The 15,922-nt window shown below is 39.4% G+C and overlaps 10 protein-coding genes and 1 non-coding gene across 11 annotated transcripts; 6 read left to right on the top strand and 5 right to left on the bottom strand.

Moving 5' to 3' along the window:
• Positions 1-853: 853 nt before the first annotated feature.
• On the top strand, positions 854-1,564 carry VICG_02038 (uncharacterized protein; the record flags this gene model as incomplete). Its single annotated transcript, XM_007605421.1, has 1 exon — positions 854-1,564. The coding sequence occupies one exon, from the start codon at positions 854-856 to the stop codon at positions 1,562-1,564; it is 711 nt and encodes a 236-aa protein (XP_007605483.1).
• Positions 1,565-2,011: 447 nt separating this feature from the next.
• VICG_02037 (uncharacterized protein) lies at positions 2,012-5,320 on the top strand (the record flags this gene model as incomplete). Its single annotated transcript, XM_007605420.1, has 1 exon — positions 2,012-5,320. The coding sequence occupies one exon, from the start codon at positions 2,012-2,014 to the stop codon at positions 5,318-5,320; it is 3,309 nt and encodes a 1,102-aa protein (XP_007605482.1).
• Positions 5,321-5,735: 415 nt separating this feature from the next.
• VICG_02036 (uncharacterized protein) lies at positions 5,736-6,233 on the top strand (the record flags this gene model as incomplete). Its single annotated transcript, XM_007605419.1, has 1 exon — positions 5,736-6,233. The coding sequence occupies one exon, from the start codon at positions 5,736-5,738 to the stop codon at positions 6,231-6,233; it is 498 nt and encodes a 165-aa protein (XP_007605481.1).
• Positions 6,205-7,965, top strand: VICG_02035 (uncharacterized protein; the record flags this gene model as incomplete). The annotated part of the gene is made up of 1 exon (XM_007605418.1): positions 6,205-7,965. The coding sequence occupies one exon, from the start codon at positions 6,205-6,207 to the stop codon at positions 7,963-7,965; it is 1,761 nt and encodes a 586-aa protein (XP_007605480.1).
• A 136-nt stretch (positions 7,966-8,101) lies between these two features.
• On the top strand, positions 8,102-9,772 carry VICG_02034 (ELP3 family histone acetyltransferase; the record flags this gene model as incomplete). Its single annotated transcript, XM_007605417.1, has 1 exon — positions 8,102-9,772. The coding sequence occupies one exon, from the start codon at positions 8,102-8,104 to the stop codon at positions 9,770-9,772; it is 1,671 nt and encodes a 556-aa protein (XP_007605479.1).
• A 59-nt stretch (positions 9,773-9,831) lies between these two features.
• VICG_02292 lies at positions 9,832-9,902 on the bottom strand. The gene has a single exon. It is a non-coding gene; the product is annotated as a tRNA-Gly (tRNA).
• Positions 9,903-10,091: 189 nt separating this feature from the next.
• On the bottom strand, positions 10,092-11,618 carry VICG_02033 (uncharacterized protein; the record flags this gene model as incomplete). The annotated part of the gene is made up of 1 exon (XM_007605416.1): positions 10,092-11,618. The coding sequence occupies one exon, from the start codon at positions 11,616-11,618 to the stop codon at positions 10,092-10,094; it is 1,527 nt and encodes a 508-aa protein (XP_007605478.1).
• A 439-nt stretch (positions 11,619-12,057) lies between these two features.
• VICG_02032 (uncharacterized protein) lies at positions 12,058-12,687 on the bottom strand (the record flags this gene model as incomplete). Its single annotated transcript, XM_007605415.1, has 1 exon — positions 12,058-12,687. The coding sequence occupies one exon, from the start codon at positions 12,685-12,687 to the stop codon at positions 12,058-12,060; it is 630 nt and encodes a 209-aa protein (XP_007605477.1).
• Positions 12,688-12,978: 291 nt separating this feature from the next.
• On the top strand, positions 12,979-13,419 carry VICG_02031 (uncharacterized protein; the record flags this gene model as incomplete). Its single annotated transcript, XM_007605414.1, has 1 exon — positions 12,979-13,419. One exon carries the CDS (start codon positions 12,979-12,981, stop codon positions 13,417-13,419), a length of 441 nt encoding a protein of 146 aa, XP_007605476.1.
• Positions 13,420-13,636: 217 nt separating this feature from the next.
• Positions 13,637-14,428, bottom strand: VICG_02030 (uncharacterized protein; the record flags this gene model as incomplete). The annotated part of the gene is made up of 1 exon (XM_007605413.1): positions 13,637-14,428. The coding sequence occupies one exon, from the start codon at positions 14,426-14,428 to the stop codon at positions 13,637-13,639; it is 792 nt and encodes a 263-aa protein (XP_007605475.1).
• VICG_02029 (uncharacterized protein) lies at positions 14,403-15,185 on the bottom strand (the record flags this gene model as incomplete). The annotated part of the gene is made up of 1 exon (XM_007605412.1): positions 14,403-15,185. The coding sequence occupies one exon, from the start codon at positions 15,183-15,185 to the stop codon at positions 14,403-14,405; it is 783 nt and encodes a 260-aa protein (XP_007605474.1).
• Between the last annotated feature and the right edge of the window lie 737 nt (positions 15,186-15,922).

The raw sequence follows: 15,922 nt of genomic DNA, 5'->3' as shown, positions 1-15,922 counted from the left end.
GTTAATATAAATATTATCTAGACCAATATACACAACGCTGTTTAGTATGGCACTAGCTAGCTTACGAGAAAATGTATAATATATGCCTGATATAAAGACGGCCTTGTAATCCTTTCGTCTCATTATTCAAGAAGATAAACCATTAAAAAGTAAAAAGCAACGCTGGCTATCTCACAATAAATATTAGAAAATAAGACTTGCATATTTGAGGAGGCTTGACGATCTCAAAACGTTCAGAAACCGGATATTATTCTCCAAATTGCTATTTAAACGCCGTGTTCTGATTATGAATGTGTACAAAAATAAAAACTTGACGAGTCCGATATATGCAAGCCAATTTCTACTATTTTGGGACAATACTAAAACATTAGCATGCGACTTTTCAGCTGGATTTAACCTTTAAAGATACCAGAAAATAGCTATCGTCTGTGCAGATCATTCTCAGAAATATGTGGCACGTTCTAATGCATTCAATATCTGCACATTAATTCCTCAAGCCTTGAAAATTCCAATACTGCCCAGTGTGATATTTGTGCCAATCCTGTGCCTCTTAACTGCAGTATATGTTGCTTTATTTCATATTATTTGGGCTGATGCCAAGAAGCCACACACTTTTTTCAGCATGCTATTATTCAAAATTTGGCACTAAAAACTTCAGGATTTCTTTGAAAAATCATAATATTATGACAAAACTGAAGAGTGTGTTGAAGTTGTAAAGACTAGCCCTAAAAGCTCAGCCACGGGTTTCAATAAAGAACTAAGTCTGGAAAACATTTCATACAATTTTGTTTAAATATTCAAGCCCTCAGCTAAATGTTTTTCCTTCAGTTCTCTTCTTGGCCCCACTGGCTCTATGCGTCTGAACAGTGAAAAGAAGAAGCTGTCAGTCTGGCTTACAAAAGTCCCAAAGTATCTTGGAGAACAAATTTTGAAACTGAGAAAGGGGTCAGTGGTTGGAACATTGAGTGTAGGACGCTCATCCCCTGCTGAGACACCTGCTCTCCAAATCAAGCTTTCAAATGCATTACTAGACACAGGAATACCCACAGAGCACATAATAGAAATAAAAGATAAGGGAAAATGCATGTATCTTGCTAGTCACTGCAGAGACAACGCAGAATTAAATGAGGAGACAATGGACGTGGAGGGTATTATAAACAAAGAGTGTTTCATAAGACCAGTGCTAAATTCAGAGTATCTTCAATATAAACGAAGAATGAAGAATGCTGAGGAGAGCACTGAGGAAAAGGTGAAGGTTATTGATTACTTTGCAGAGGTTAAAAGAAGTGCTAAATACAGTACATTGAAGGAAATGGATATTCTTGCTAGGAAAAGGAAGCAGATGCTCCAAGACAAAAAGAGAGAAAGGCTGGAAAAGACAGATGTTATGGAGATTGTTTTCAATGCATTTGAGAAGCACAAAAGATGGACAGTCAGGGACTTGGCAGATTTCAGTGGACAGCCAGTTGCATATATCCAAGAAATAGTCAATGAGATATGTGTTCTTAATAAGAAAGACCACAAGAACACGTATGAATTGAAGCCTGAATACAAATATCACTAAGACTAGTAAATAAATCTGTTTGTTGGAATAGTGTGTGGATGGTGCAATGACTGTTCTTTTGATTGCATACAGTCCTATCCCAATTTTGATTTAAGGATGAAAATTGCATATTCTTTAAAACTTCCAGGCATATTCTCTGCCTGATGCCTTCAATAGCAAACACTGAATGCAGGAAATAAATGGCCATGCAATTGCCAAGTACTTTATGGTTAGTTTTGGTTCTAACGTAAACATCAAGTTTAACAGCACCTCTATTTATGCTTAAAATAATCCATGAAAGCATTGATGGTAAGGCAATGCAATATTTCTGCATTCGATCAAGCACCACAGAGTCTTTAGAATCCAGCAACAAATAGACTGTTTCCAGGCTGCTAAGCTCTCATTAAGGATGTTCTTCAGCTGAGCTGCTATTACGAACACATATGGCAGTTCAAAATTTTGGACCCGATGGCCCATGGAGAAACAAAACATAGAAAGGACGACGTTCTGGAAATTTTTAGAAATCTATGCGGAAGTGCATTGGGAGAGAATAGGAATCTTGGAATAACAAAGGAAGAGGCTTCCGACTTGCTCAACAGCTTAGTAAAAAGGGATGTGCTAATAGAGAAGCTAAAGAAAATAGAAATAAACAGGGAACCATACACAGTCAAGTATTTTTCTAAGATCAAAAAGTATTTTGAGACAATGGGGCACAACGGAGTGATTGAAAGAATATGCTTTGATAATAGCTGTAGATTTGCATTTAGCGGAGGAGCTGATGGAATAATTAAGTGCTGGTCAATTCCCGATGGAATGCTGGTAAAGTCTCTGTATGGTCATGAAAATATGATTAGCGACCTGTGTATAAATAAGGAGGGAGATTTGCTTGTGTCAGTAGATTATCGGGGACTGTTGAATGTCTGGAGTTTAAAGGACTTTAAGCAGTTGCATTCTGTCAATCTGAATTCCGAGGCCATCTTCTGTGAATTTATCAACCACAGCACGCTAAGTAATGCAAATAACATGGCAGATCTCAATACTCCAATCAATGTTGGCGCTCATAAGATATTCATTGTTCTGGCCGATGGCACTGTAAAGTCATTAGAATTCAATTCAAAGAAAATAATTGAGGAAAAAAAGAATACTTTTATGGAAGGAGAAAGCATAAAATCTATATGCATAACCGACGGAGGAAGACTAGTTATATGCGGAGGATGGTGGCCCTTTTTTCTGGTCTATGACACCCAGGATTTGAACAATGTTATTGTTTTGGAAGACTTTAAAATCCAAACACTATGTGCTGCCAAGAATGCTTTGAAGTTTGCCGCATCTAACGAGAATCAGATATTTTCCTATACCTTCTACTGTGAGGGGCCAGCGAATGCAGGCAATTTCATAAAGAAAAGAGCAAGCCACGAGAGTGGATATTGGAAGAAACATGTAAACTTGATTGATGGCGACTATGTTGTTGAGTGGCTTAGCTTTCTGCCATCCTTCCTGTTGGTGGCAGCATGCTCTGATAATATCATCAGGATCTACGAGGACGACCAGCTGGTTCTTTCTTTTAAGGGAGAGGTTGGCACAATATATTCCCATCCTACCGAGAATATTTTCGTTGTTGTGGGCACTAGATTGAGTATTTATCAAATAAGCATAGGCAAGGAGCATCCAGAGACTAGCTCTGAATGTGACAACATAGAGCAGTCCAAGGGAATCCACTATAGATGCACGAGCAATGACAGACCAAGCTATATTGTTACCAATGCCAAACTTGAGGGCATTAGTGTTAATTTAATATATTCTGAGGATATATTTATTAGTCTGAATGACTGTCAGTTTAGTGATGATGGTAGGTTTCTTGTAACCTGTGATGATCAAGGAATTATCAGAGCATACTCGATTGATGAGCCAATTATTGTTCCAGAGCAGCAATTTTTCATGTCAGATCTTGATAGACGCGCACAAACAATTGATGCAAATCAAAATAACAATCAAAACACTGAGTTAATAGCTTCCAATATCACCAGTGATTCGGGTACTAATGATGAGACTGTCAACTTCTATAGACAGAGAAACACCAACTGGCTTAGAATTCCCTACATTCTCTCCTCAAGTATGCTTAAAAACAGATGCATTCAAATCGAAGACTTAGCTATTTTGTCCTTAGATAAACTGAAACTAAATGAAAATAAATTTAAGAGAAGATATCTCACTAAGCTTTATGAAAATCCAATAGAAGAGGATCCGATAGAAGAGATAAATGGAAATGATGAATCCGAGGAGAGTGATGATGAGACGTATATTATGTCTGAATCTAATACCACCGAAGAAAATATTAGTTGTAAGTATTCGGACGAGCAGATCTCAGAGAGCATTATTGTTGCTAGTGAGGAATCCTCAACTTTGAATGTGGGGCCAAAACGACTCAGAAGAAGCCCAGTGTCCTCAAGCACCTCAAGCTCTATGAGAAGACAGAGGATAAAAAAGCTAAGGGGATTTAGAAAGACAGACGCCTCGCCCAATAGAAGACTGATAGAGTCTGAGAGTAATAGTAATGCAAACCGGAATGTTCGTAGGACAAGGAGATTTATTATTGAAGACAGTGATAAAAGCGATGTTGGAAATGATGTTACTGGCAATCTTAATAGCAGCATCTTAGACACTGTCATAGTCAACATTAACAGTAATAGAGTTGGTGGTGCCAGCAATACTGTCGGGAATCAAAGGATGCTGAGAAGAAGTCTTGGGCTACTCCCTGTGAATGATCATAACGACAGTCATTTGAATGAGTCCATGAACGAGCCTAGACGAGTTCTGAGGAAAGATATTGGAAAAAGACAGTGTGCAGATATTGAGGCAGGGGAGCTCGTTGACAGTTCGGAAAATGCTAATGGTAAATCCAATGCATCAATGGAGTCAAGTATCGGCGAAGAATCTAACAATAATAGAAATTTTGGTGACAGTGTTGATGGATCCAGAAAAAAAATGAAGAGGCTTAGAAAATCTGAATCTAACGATATCTATGTCCGATCCACATATGACAGATCTATTTTTTTGCTGTCTGACTCAACAAGCGAAGAGGGCATTGATCCCGACTTTGAAACGCTACTGACTAGCTTTTCACACGACTGGCTGTCGGTGTGTTCTATTTACGTCCAGACACAAATTTACTTCAACCTTCGTGCATATGAAGAATTTATGGGGTTGGAACCCAGGATGCCCTATTCTAAATCATATCCCAGAGAGTCGGGCGTTTACATCGTCACTTCCCGCCAGTACAAATTCATTGGCCGAATTCCCTATCTAGTATTGGAGCTTGACTCAGCATACTCAGTGAAGATCTATGAATATCCTCATTCCAGGGGGATTATCTGTACTATTGATCAGTATAATATTAAAAAGAGGGAGTGTGTGCTGTATTGCAGAAGTTCAGAGTACTTAAAGGGAGCAATATCTAATGTTAGTGAAATGACGGTTACTATAAATAAGAGGGAGGTGCTAAAGTCTATGATTGCACTATCGTACCCATCTCTGAATATATCAAGCATTCCGTACTCTCCCTCCTTAAAGGCGCTGTTTGGGCTGTCCAGAGCGCATAAGTTTATGCAGAGGCCTATTTTGAATTATTCTCTTATCAATCTTAAATTATCAAATAACTTATATAAAAATCGCGGGGAATTTATTGAAGATTTGAAATACCTGTCAAGCTTAGCAAGTAAAATGGAAGAGCCATTGAAGAGTCAGGCAAGAGCAGTTTACAGGAGATATGCTGAGTAGTATTTAAGTTAGGCAAACTATTGGCATAAAGGCAGTGATTGAGGATGATCCCAGAATAAATTAGAGGTTTGTGAATTAGTATTTGTCTAAATGTATTGAGTGGCTGTTTACTTCATTATTACCCTTTCTAGGAAACAGTTGACTTTGAGGATTGTGGAAACACTGTGAATGGCCCTAATTATTGACTATTCGAGATGTTTGACACAGCTCTATTTATATTTAGTAAATGCCATCTGCGAGATAGGTGTCTTCACATTCGATATCTATTAAGATACATAGCAAGTGCAACATGCACATCGTGCAGTGACCCTGTTCAGGAAGCGCTTGCATATTCAACTGTAAAGGCTAGCCATATTCTTTTGGGTTTCGGCGACAAAGAGTCTTTCATTTCATCCCTCAAAAATAAAAGAAGAAAATGGAATTCTCGGAGACTCTGAAATTCGAAATACTGAAAAAGCTGTCTTACAAATCTAAAAGACCTCCAAGCGAGAAGACCTGCAAAACAAAACTTGGGTTTGCTGCTGCAATTGTATCTAGCATTGCCAGTGACCCCACCCCAGAGACTGTGCGTCTGGCTGTTGAAATAATTAAGCAGGTGCAGATTTATTTGAAGGATGCATATTTTCCTTCTTTAGACAAATTCATCCTCAAAATTCTTAATAAAAGGTACAGTTCTGACTTAATGCGGCTTTTGAGACATGTAGAAGATCCCGAAATAGTGGCGGGGATTTGCTACATCAAGTTCAAGTATCTGTCGGTAGTGGATGAGAGAATATTTGAAGTGTATCATAAGCTATCAGGTGATATAAAGTATAAAGTTGAGAAGCTACTTGGCAAGGACATACTATTGAAGAATACTAGAACGTTAAATGTAGAGAATAGCATTGGTGGTGACAAAAGCATCCGAAAATGAAAACAACCTCGACGTTGGTAGTATGAATGATAGCACAAGAAGTACATTTTATTCAATACAGTCTGGCACGCCACCTATAGAATCTACTGGAGTGCTAAGTTCTATATTTGCCAGAATTTTGTCGGGAAAAATTTTGAACGGGAACTTTGTAGTTGTCTGGAATGATTTTGGTGGGTACTCAAGACTAGAAGATGTTTCGAAGAAGATTGCTGGAAATCTAAGACTAGCTATATCAATGGTAAATGAGGGTAGGCTGAGAGACGCACGGGCAGAGTTGCTGTCCTTGGTTGAATCCTCTTCAGTGCAGGGGAAACTAATCATTTATAACCATCTGGCCTATATCCACTTTCTATTTCTTGAATTCCACGAATCCATCTTCTACCTGGACTTATTTTTAGAAATAGCATGTGGCTATGACTGGGAGTTTGGGTTTAACTGCAAACTGTTACTTGAAAGGCATGCAGGGGTTCCATCATTGACGCCTTTTGTCACGGTGGAATTTCCTTTAGACAAAGTAGAGCCCACCATTGGTAATATTGGTGTTGATGTAATTTCTAGAAATTTTGAAAATAAGCTTTTGGTTAGACAAATACTGTCTACAAGTTTCCAGAGAATATCACTGTATAGCAAGGTGTACTGCACCAAGGAGTACCTTGCTCAATTTTTTAAGACTTTTAGGAAACTAGTTCCTGGGTTTGCTATTATATTTATATTTCATCATAACGACAAACTGTACATATACAATGTGTTAAAGGCAGTATCACTAGATCATCCAAGAGAATGCAGTGATGGCTGCTATTTGAGTATTTATTGGAAAGATGTGGTGGACGAGTTTGAAAATGTTATGGCTGAGAACCAGAAAGTGCTTTCAATGAATGCAGTCACAGCAGAGGACAAGAAGTACTGGTGGTCAACAAGAATTAGGCTAGACCAGAGCTTGGGAGAGCTAATAAGAAAGCTCAGGAGTAGAATAAATAACAATATTAACGATTGCAAAGAAGGGGTGTCTGGAATTGAGACAGAAGATGGTATTAAAAATAAGAAAGATGCTGCAAATGAAGAAACAGATGGAGATAATAGCAGCCGACTGCTGTTGATCTTAGAGGATTCTGTTGCTTTCTTTCCCTTTGAAGCAGTTTTTGACAAGCCAGCCATGCGAATCCTCACGCAAGACTTTTCTTTTCACACTAGTGTTTCTGATATTAAATCAATATTCTATTTGCTTGATCCTGCAAACAACCTCCAAAATACTCGATCAACAATTTTTGAATATTTAGACTCAAAAAATTTTGATAAAGATTTTCTAAAAGGTGTTATTGGAAGATCCCTGGATCCCGAAGAGATGCGTCTGCTTTATAAAAACGAGCTCTTCATGTACTTTGGGCATGGGACTGGAAAGAAGCATTTTGACGTCCCCAGCATCACGCCTAAATTATTGTTTCTGTTTGGCTGTAGCTCCTGCAAACTAATTCATATTCAAAACTTTAAATCAAATGGATTCTGTTTAAGACACCTTAAAAAGAAAAGAATTTTACTGGGAAATTTGTGGGATGTGACTGATAAGGATTTGGATAAGCTCACGCTGGCATTTCTGGAGGATTTCTTTGAAGGAAAGGATGTTTTGGAGTCAATTTTTGTGAATAGAAATGTATGCAAGCTCAAGTTTCTGAACTCAGCAGCACTTGTGGTGTATGGGATTGTGCCCAGAAACTTTAAGATCGAGTCCAAATAAAGAAACAACATGCCGTAGCAACAAATCAATCCTTTCATCCTCAATATGAAGAATAAAAGCACTGGCTATACAATACTGTTCAACTCTCCTTGTCTTTGGTTATAAATGAATCTGGAACCACCCATCAGAAAGAAAAATGACAAACTTTCTTTTGGCCTGCTCAGAAATAGCACAACAGATTGTAGAAAAGTACAAGCAAAATACAAAGGTAGATGTAACTAGAATAATGAGAGATGTGTCCCGAAACTACAAGCTTTCCATGATGCCCAGAATGGTGGATGTTATTTCCTGCATTCCTTCTGAATATAAAGATCTAGTAGCTTCGTTAAGAGTTAAGCCTGTGAGAACAGCGTCTGGAGTAGCTGTAGTGGCAGTGATGTGTATTCCTCATAGATGTCCACACATTGCACTTACTGGAAACATCTGCGTATACTGCCCCGGTGGCCCCGACTCTTCTTTTGAGTACTCAACGCAGTCCTACACCGGATATGAGCCCACAAGCATGAGGGCGATACGAGCGAGGTACGATCCATTTGAGCAAGCAAGAGATAGGCTAAAACAGCTAAAGAATCTGGGACATAGCACGGACAAAGTTGAATATATCATTATGGGAGGAACATTCATGTCTCTGCATGACAGCTACAAGAATGAATTCATTATGAAGTTGCACGATGCACTTAGTGGGCACAGTTCATCAACAGTTGAAGAGGCAGTGAGAGCATCTGCGGAGAGCAAGCAGAAATGTGTTGGAATCACTATTGAGACAAGGCCAGACTACTGTTTAAAGCCACATCTAAACAAGATGCTGTCCTACGGATGCACCAGGATTGAAATAGGAGTGCAAAGTGTGTACGAGGATGTAGCTAAGGACACAAATAGAGGACATACTGTGGCTAGTGTTTGTGAATGTTTCTCGCTAGCCAAGGATTGTGGATACAAGATAGTGGCGCACATGATGCCTAATCTACCAAATGTAGACAAAAAGAGAGACTACGCCCAATTCATGGAGTATTTTGACAATCCAAAGTTCAGGAGTGATGGGCTTAAGATCTATCCCACTCTTGTAATAAAAGATACGGGGCTGTACGAGCTATGGAAGAATGGCCTATATAGAAGCTATTCCCCAGATGAGTTAGTAGAGTTTATAGCCAGGATACTCAGCTATGTCCCACCCTGGACAAGGGTGTACAGGGTACAGCGAGATATTCCCATGACATTGGTAAGCTCAGGCGTCGAGCATGGAAACATCAGGGAGCTGGCATTGGCTAGGATGAAAGACTACAAAACAAGATGTAGGGATGTGAGAACACGAGAGGTGGGCATAAAGAATATTCACGAGGATGTTATTCCGGAGGAGATAACGCTGGTGCGAAGAGATTATGCTGCATCCGACGGATGGGAGACATTCCTAAGTTACGAGGATGTCAAGCAGGATATTTTGATAGGACTACTCCGACTGAGAAAATGCGGAAGAAAGACATTCCGGCCTGAGCTGGTTGGCACAAATGAAGAGACAACACGTGGGGATGAATGTAACGAAGCTCATTATAATGTTCAGAATGGCAATTGCTCTATAATCAGGGAACTACATGTCTATGGAAGTGCAGTGCCGGTTGAGCATAAAAGCTCGGAAAGGTACCAGCACAAGGGCTTTGGATCAATGCTTGTATCTGAAGCTGAGAGGATAGCCAGGGAGGAGCACGAGTCCAGCAAAATGGCCATTATTTCGGGTGTTGGAACTAGAAAGTACTATGCAAAACTAGGCTATATGCTTGAGGGGCCTTATATGGTTAAATATCTCAACTAAAATGCCGTAATAAATAAATGGTGTCATTAATAAACAATTTGACAAAAGACATTATGCGATGCGTTAGCCGGGAATCGAACCCGGGCCGTCAGCTTGGAAGGCTAAAATCATACCATTAGAACACTAACGCTTGCTTGTCTTGTCGACATCCACATCATATTATCTGCATTGTGACCATTTGGTTCAGAGAGCTGAGCAAACTATCAATATAACCAATTTGTACCGTATGGAAAACACATAATCACACAAGCCTTTAAAAATTAAATCTATCAATTTAATCTCTATTCTCGTGAGCTGTAAACAAATTTATCGTACTTCTTTAATAAAACGATCGTCTTGGCCGTTCGCCATATCCACCTGCAAATGAGCCTCTGCGATCCGACCCGTGCTGGGAACGACTACTGCTTCTGTAGTTGCTCTGCAGGACACGTCCGCGTGAGCTCCTCACCATGCTCTCAAGGTCTGTTGGCACTGTCTGGTTCGCCTGCCTGATTATATCAATCAACTTTCTTGCATTGGGCGCGTCTTCACCCGTAAACATCGTATACGCCAGCCCCTCCGAAGAGGATCCTCTGGCTGTCCTTCCTATTCTGTGAACATAGTCTTCAATGTTCTTTGGAAAATCGTAGTTTATAACGCACTTCACATTCTCTACGTCTAATCCTCTGGCTGCCACATCAGTGGCTATAAGTATAGATATTCTTCCTGACTTGAAATTTTGGATTACTGTATCTCTGGCCGCTTGGGACTTATCACCATGCAGTGCTGCCACGTGAAATCTATTATCAAGCAGATAATCTTCCAAAGTGTCGCAGGTTTTTTTCATATTGCAAAACACTATAACTCTGCTTGTCTTAAAGTCCTGTAGATAGTACAGAAGCTTCTTCTTTTTATCCTGCCAATCTACTATATCGACCTTCTGGACTATCTTGACGTTAGCTTTCAAGTCTTCATCTCCAATAGTGACTTGAATGTAGTCTTTCATGTAGTTTGCAGCAAGGGCTCTCACTTCCCTCGGCCAAGTAGCACTCCACATGAGATTCTGTCTATTCTCGTTAGTTTGTGGAATAATAGCATTGAGCTGCGGCTCAAATCCCATATCAAGCATTCTGTCTGCCTCATCAAGAACCAGAAATGTAACTCTGCCAAGTGGGCAGAACCCCTGCTTGTGCAAATCAATTAATCGTCCTGGAGTAGCAACCAATACCTCTATTCCTCTCTTCAAAGCCCGTTTCTGTGGAACTATGGATGCTCCGCCGTAAACCGCACAACTTCTCAAATTATAGTATGGAGTGTATTCCCTGACTACTGTCTCTATTTGGGTGCACAATTCTCTAGTTGGTGCTAGAATCAATACGATGGGGCCGTCATCTTCTCTCAGTGGCGGCTGGCTCTGGGCATGTATTAGTGCTGGAAGCACAAAGGAAATCGTCTTGCCAGAACCAGTATCTGCAATACCAACCATATCTCTCCCGCTAAGGGCCATGGGCCATCCCTGTGCTTGAATGGGCGTGGGATTGGCATATCCTTTTGCTTCAAAATGCCTTAATACTTCTTCTGGAAAACTCACTGAAGAAAAGCTCCGTATAGGTAGCGGAATGTCATTTCCCACAAGTCTCATTCTATTAGATTCTCTAAGCTCCCTTGCCTCTTTCTCACTCAACGTCTCTGTCGGAAAATAGAAGTTTTTCTCAAACGAAACTGGTTCCTCACTTGGATTCATGGCGGTTTCGTTATCACCACCGAATGGTCTGCCAGAACTTGTGCGTCTCCTATTATTCCAGGAATCTCTTCTTGGCCGACCTCCATCTCTGAAGCTCTCTCTCGAAGAATCTCCGCGATGCATTTGGGGTGGTTATTTTTTAAATTTTTATTGAAAATTTTGTAGACAATAAGGACACTCAAATAAATAAACCCGACAATTTTATGACAGATAAACAAATAAGCATGGTGTGGTGAACAGCACAACGGCTGACCGGAAAAGTGATTATTCATATCTTAAATGCAGCACTATGCTACCACATTCACTCACCATGAGTTAACTAAGTATAAACACAAAATTGTGACTGGGATTATATTTTTGACAATATTTATTAAGTATTATGGCAAGCAGTCCAGACTGTTAAAACTTGGATGTTGAAAACATCAAATATTTTTATTGATCTGCACTGGCAATGTCGTTAAATGTTAGAGGTAAACTGTAAACAGCACGTGACTGGCAAATACCACTGGCTCTACTTTCAACAGTATATTCTTGTTGTTGAATACAAGCATTGCCCGTCATATTATTCATCCAGCCTGAACGAAAACTCAGGTCCTGATTGATGATTTTCTTCAAGCTCGCCAATTTCAAAGTCAAACTGTGGATAGTTCAAAGTCGCATTTGCAATGTTATCTTTCACAAATATTTGGCTAGGCTTGATTTCCTTTTCTTCATTTACCTTTGCCTTCTTCTGATTCTCTTCTATTTTTTTATCTACTACAATGCTCCCATTGTTTTTATCAGCCTCAGCTTCCATTTTATTCCCATCGTTGGCCTTCGCTTCTTTCTTGGATTTTCTTTTGTCTTTTTCTGTCTTTGCTCTTCCAAAGTCCCCTCTTTTCATCTTTCTCATCTTTAATGGAACAGCATCCTCGCTTTTGTCAGCGAAGATGTCCTCACTCTCCTCAGTGTCAGTAGACTCTTCCTCAAGCTCAAGAATATTCTCAATTGCACTCGAGATTATTTTCCTCTCATTTTGGTCTTTGATTGCTACAGAATCAACAATATTCTCAATCACTGTCTGCTTCTCAAGTGTCTCGTACTCCTCCTCAACATTCAAGGCCTTTACAAGCAGCTCCATAAAATCGTTTAGATCTTCCTCGGTCAGCTCCGTCTTTCTTCCCAGTAGAAATGCTATCAAGTTTTCGTACATGAGGGCTATATTTTATTTTTCAATATACAAAAATGCCTGTAAAACCACTTGTTGGCGTGGCAACGATAGAGCATAGTCTTTGGTAGACAATATTTGCTTGCAATTACTTTTATGCTAGATTAAATTTGTACACGCTTCTTACTACTCTTAATTTACCACACATTTGTTAAAGCACACTTACAATCCTCATACTATGGTACTGTTCGTTGTCCTGTGCTGGTCAATGTTTCTATATTATTTTCACATTCGCCTCCTTTACTTTCAAATTTTTTGCAAAATTTTCACCCCTGAATGGCAAGAATGCACACCGCTGGCAAAGGCCAGTCTATCTCTATGAAGCCGCTATCTACCACAGTGCCTACTTTTATGACCAAGCCAATCTACGAAATCAAAAAGGATATCATCCAGCATGCCAACAAGGGAATGGTACCTTCTGCCATTGGGAATCTTCTGAGAGACCAGTACGGAGTAGGAAATGCAAAGGACATTCTTGGAAAGACTATTTTGGAGTTTTGTAAGGAGAACAACTGTGCCCCCATTATTCCAGAGGATCTCAACTCGCTTATCAGAAAGTCAAATGTTATCAGACTTCATCTTCTTAGCCACAGGAAGGATAACGATGCTAAATACAGGCTCAACTTGATCAATTCAAGAGTTCACAGGCTGGTTAGATATTATAAGGAGACGAGTGTACTGCCTGGAAATTGGAAACCGGTGTTTACTGCTGAATAAAAGCTCACTTGACTACTTTTAACTCAATTTTAAAAAATTTCTTCAGGGATGTTTAGGTATTTGCAATAAAGGCTTAAAACAAGCATCACTAAATAGGGATTAGTTAATGTACTTGAATTGAGTAATTTATTTTTATATTCTGGCAAACCAGCCACTTAGTTTCCCATTGATAAATAGACAAGCCATTATACATGCAAATGTTGGTTTGAATTATTGGCTATTTTCCACATAGAAGTCTACACATGCCGCTGGACGTGCTCTTTTTCTTTTTCACTCTTATTCTCTCCCTGTCAGACTCTTCAACAACCTCAATCTTGTTCACTACTTCTTCAGTTCTTTTTGCATCTAACTTACTTATCTCTTTAGAAACATCTCCAAGGCTTTCATTCTGCATCGAGGGCGACACCTCAACTGTAATTTCTGATGGTTCCTCTTTATTTTTCATCATTTCGTTTTCGGCATCCTTTTCCTTAGCCTCATTGAACTCCATGTCGTCCTCTATCGTTGACAACAGCCCACACTCCAGAGATTCATCCTTCTCAAACTCGTCTATAGCCTCCCTTTCTGTTCTCATCAGCACCATTCCAGACACAAGTACATCTGTCATGTCCAGAGTATCCTTCTTATCCAGTTCGGCAAATATGGATAAGGTAAACTCTACTAACTTCTCAGAAACAAACGGCAAGCTCCAATTCACTGCGTCGAAAAATCCATTAATAACAAACGGATGACCCACGGCCTTATAACTGTTGATTGCGACTATTCCCATATCAAACTCAATATATGCCCCATCATTTTGGTATGCATCGCAGTACGATGGTGCACTAAACACTGTAACAACACTGGGATACCCCTTGTAGCTTTTCATAAGTCTGTATCCGTTTTCCTGCACCTCGTGTGCCCTGATAACCATCGATAAATTATTATTGTCCAGAAATCGTTTGACGTTTTCATATGTAAATTTAACTGAACAACGTCTTCTGTCATTGTACTCCCAGGGCATTCCCATCCCCTAGATCATAGTATTCGTGTGGATCGGACCAGAACACATCACAAAACAATCCATTATATACAATTTCCTTGAACCTGTCAATGGTGTTGATTTCAGAAATCTTTTTCATGTGTGGAGATATCCCCCCATGCGCACAAAAGGCTATATTTTGAACGACAGCAGCAATTGGTAGAGCCTTAAATGATTTTACAAATCTGTTATATATTGAAATATTATACTTAGACAGACATTCTGATTTAAATGTGAAATACGACGTCATTTTCTCACTCTCATGGTTTCCCCTCAAAATATATATGTTTTGGGGATAATGAGATTTGAGCAGCATCAGGTAAAGATATGTTTCGACGCTGAACTGCCCCCTGTCAACATAATCTCCCAGAAACAAGAGGGTTTGGGTCTTTAGATCAAATGAATTTAGAAGAGATATTAGATCATAGAATTGTCCATGAATGTCCCCAAAAATATAGCACTTGGTGCCGATCTCTAATAAGTTAGGTTCGCTCCTTAGCACTGTGTCACTGTCATTTAGTATTTTCTCGATCTGTTTGATTGAGAGGCGTCCTTCGTTCAGCAAATGGGTTCTTACAATATCCAAATCTAGTAAATTTAATTTTTGATCCAAAATTGCAACGTCTGGGATGATATGGCATGCAACAGCAGAAATTTCTGGACAGGCACGTTGTGGCCGGGTGTGCAGTGGGTTATTTATGGCATCAAGTGATGGTCCAAGCTCAATCCTATGTACAGCATCCATTTAGGGGTAGTATATAATTTGTTAAAAACAAAAAAGGGGATGTATGAATGGGCACGTGGCTGCACCTCATCAACCATTAATGTGGAACATGATCATAGAAGGGATTATTATTAATCGATGTTCAGGTAATAGCAATTTCATAAGGTAAATATTAAAAATTAAGTGCATTTGAATAGTGTTTGCTATTTCCGCACGAGAGTAATTTTATGCCCAAACACCATGCATGTTGTTCTTTTTCATATCATAGATAGTATCATCATCAACTACTGGTTGCTTAAGTTATTAGACACATAAAGTTTAGGGCTCCTCAAAGAGTGCATGGTGCTGCAAACAGAAAAATTTAAGGAGGCGCTGCAAGTAAATGACCAGCTAAACACTTATGCCGAGTTCTGTAATATTCTCAAGTCTATCGTTGACTTATCGAAGAAGCATAGTAGACTGGCTACTAAGGACGAGGTTATGAAGGCTATGAGTGTTTTTACGGAATTGAAAGAACTGGCATTTTCATTGTACGAGAAACTGAAGGACATGAACAAAGAAGAAATATTGTTGGAGTTGGAAAATATGGAAGAGCTAAATAGCAAAGCAGAGCATCTTTTGAATTCAGAATAAATAAAACTAAATACAAAGGAACCATTTTATTGCTATTATTAGATTTAATGAGGATTCATGAACTTATATTGAAAAATGCAGCTACCGCAATGCCGTTTGTACAAACCACCCAAATTCCTTCATAC

Source organism: Vittaforma corneae (genome assembly GCF_000231115.1).
Source record: "Vittaforma corneae ATCC 50505 unplaced genomic scaffold supercont1.25, whole genome shotgun sequence".
NCBI classification, from domain to species: Eukaryota; Fungi; Microsporidia; family Nosematidae; genus Vittaforma; species Vittaforma corneae.
This window is presented reverse-complemented; position numbering and strand designations above follow the sequence as displayed.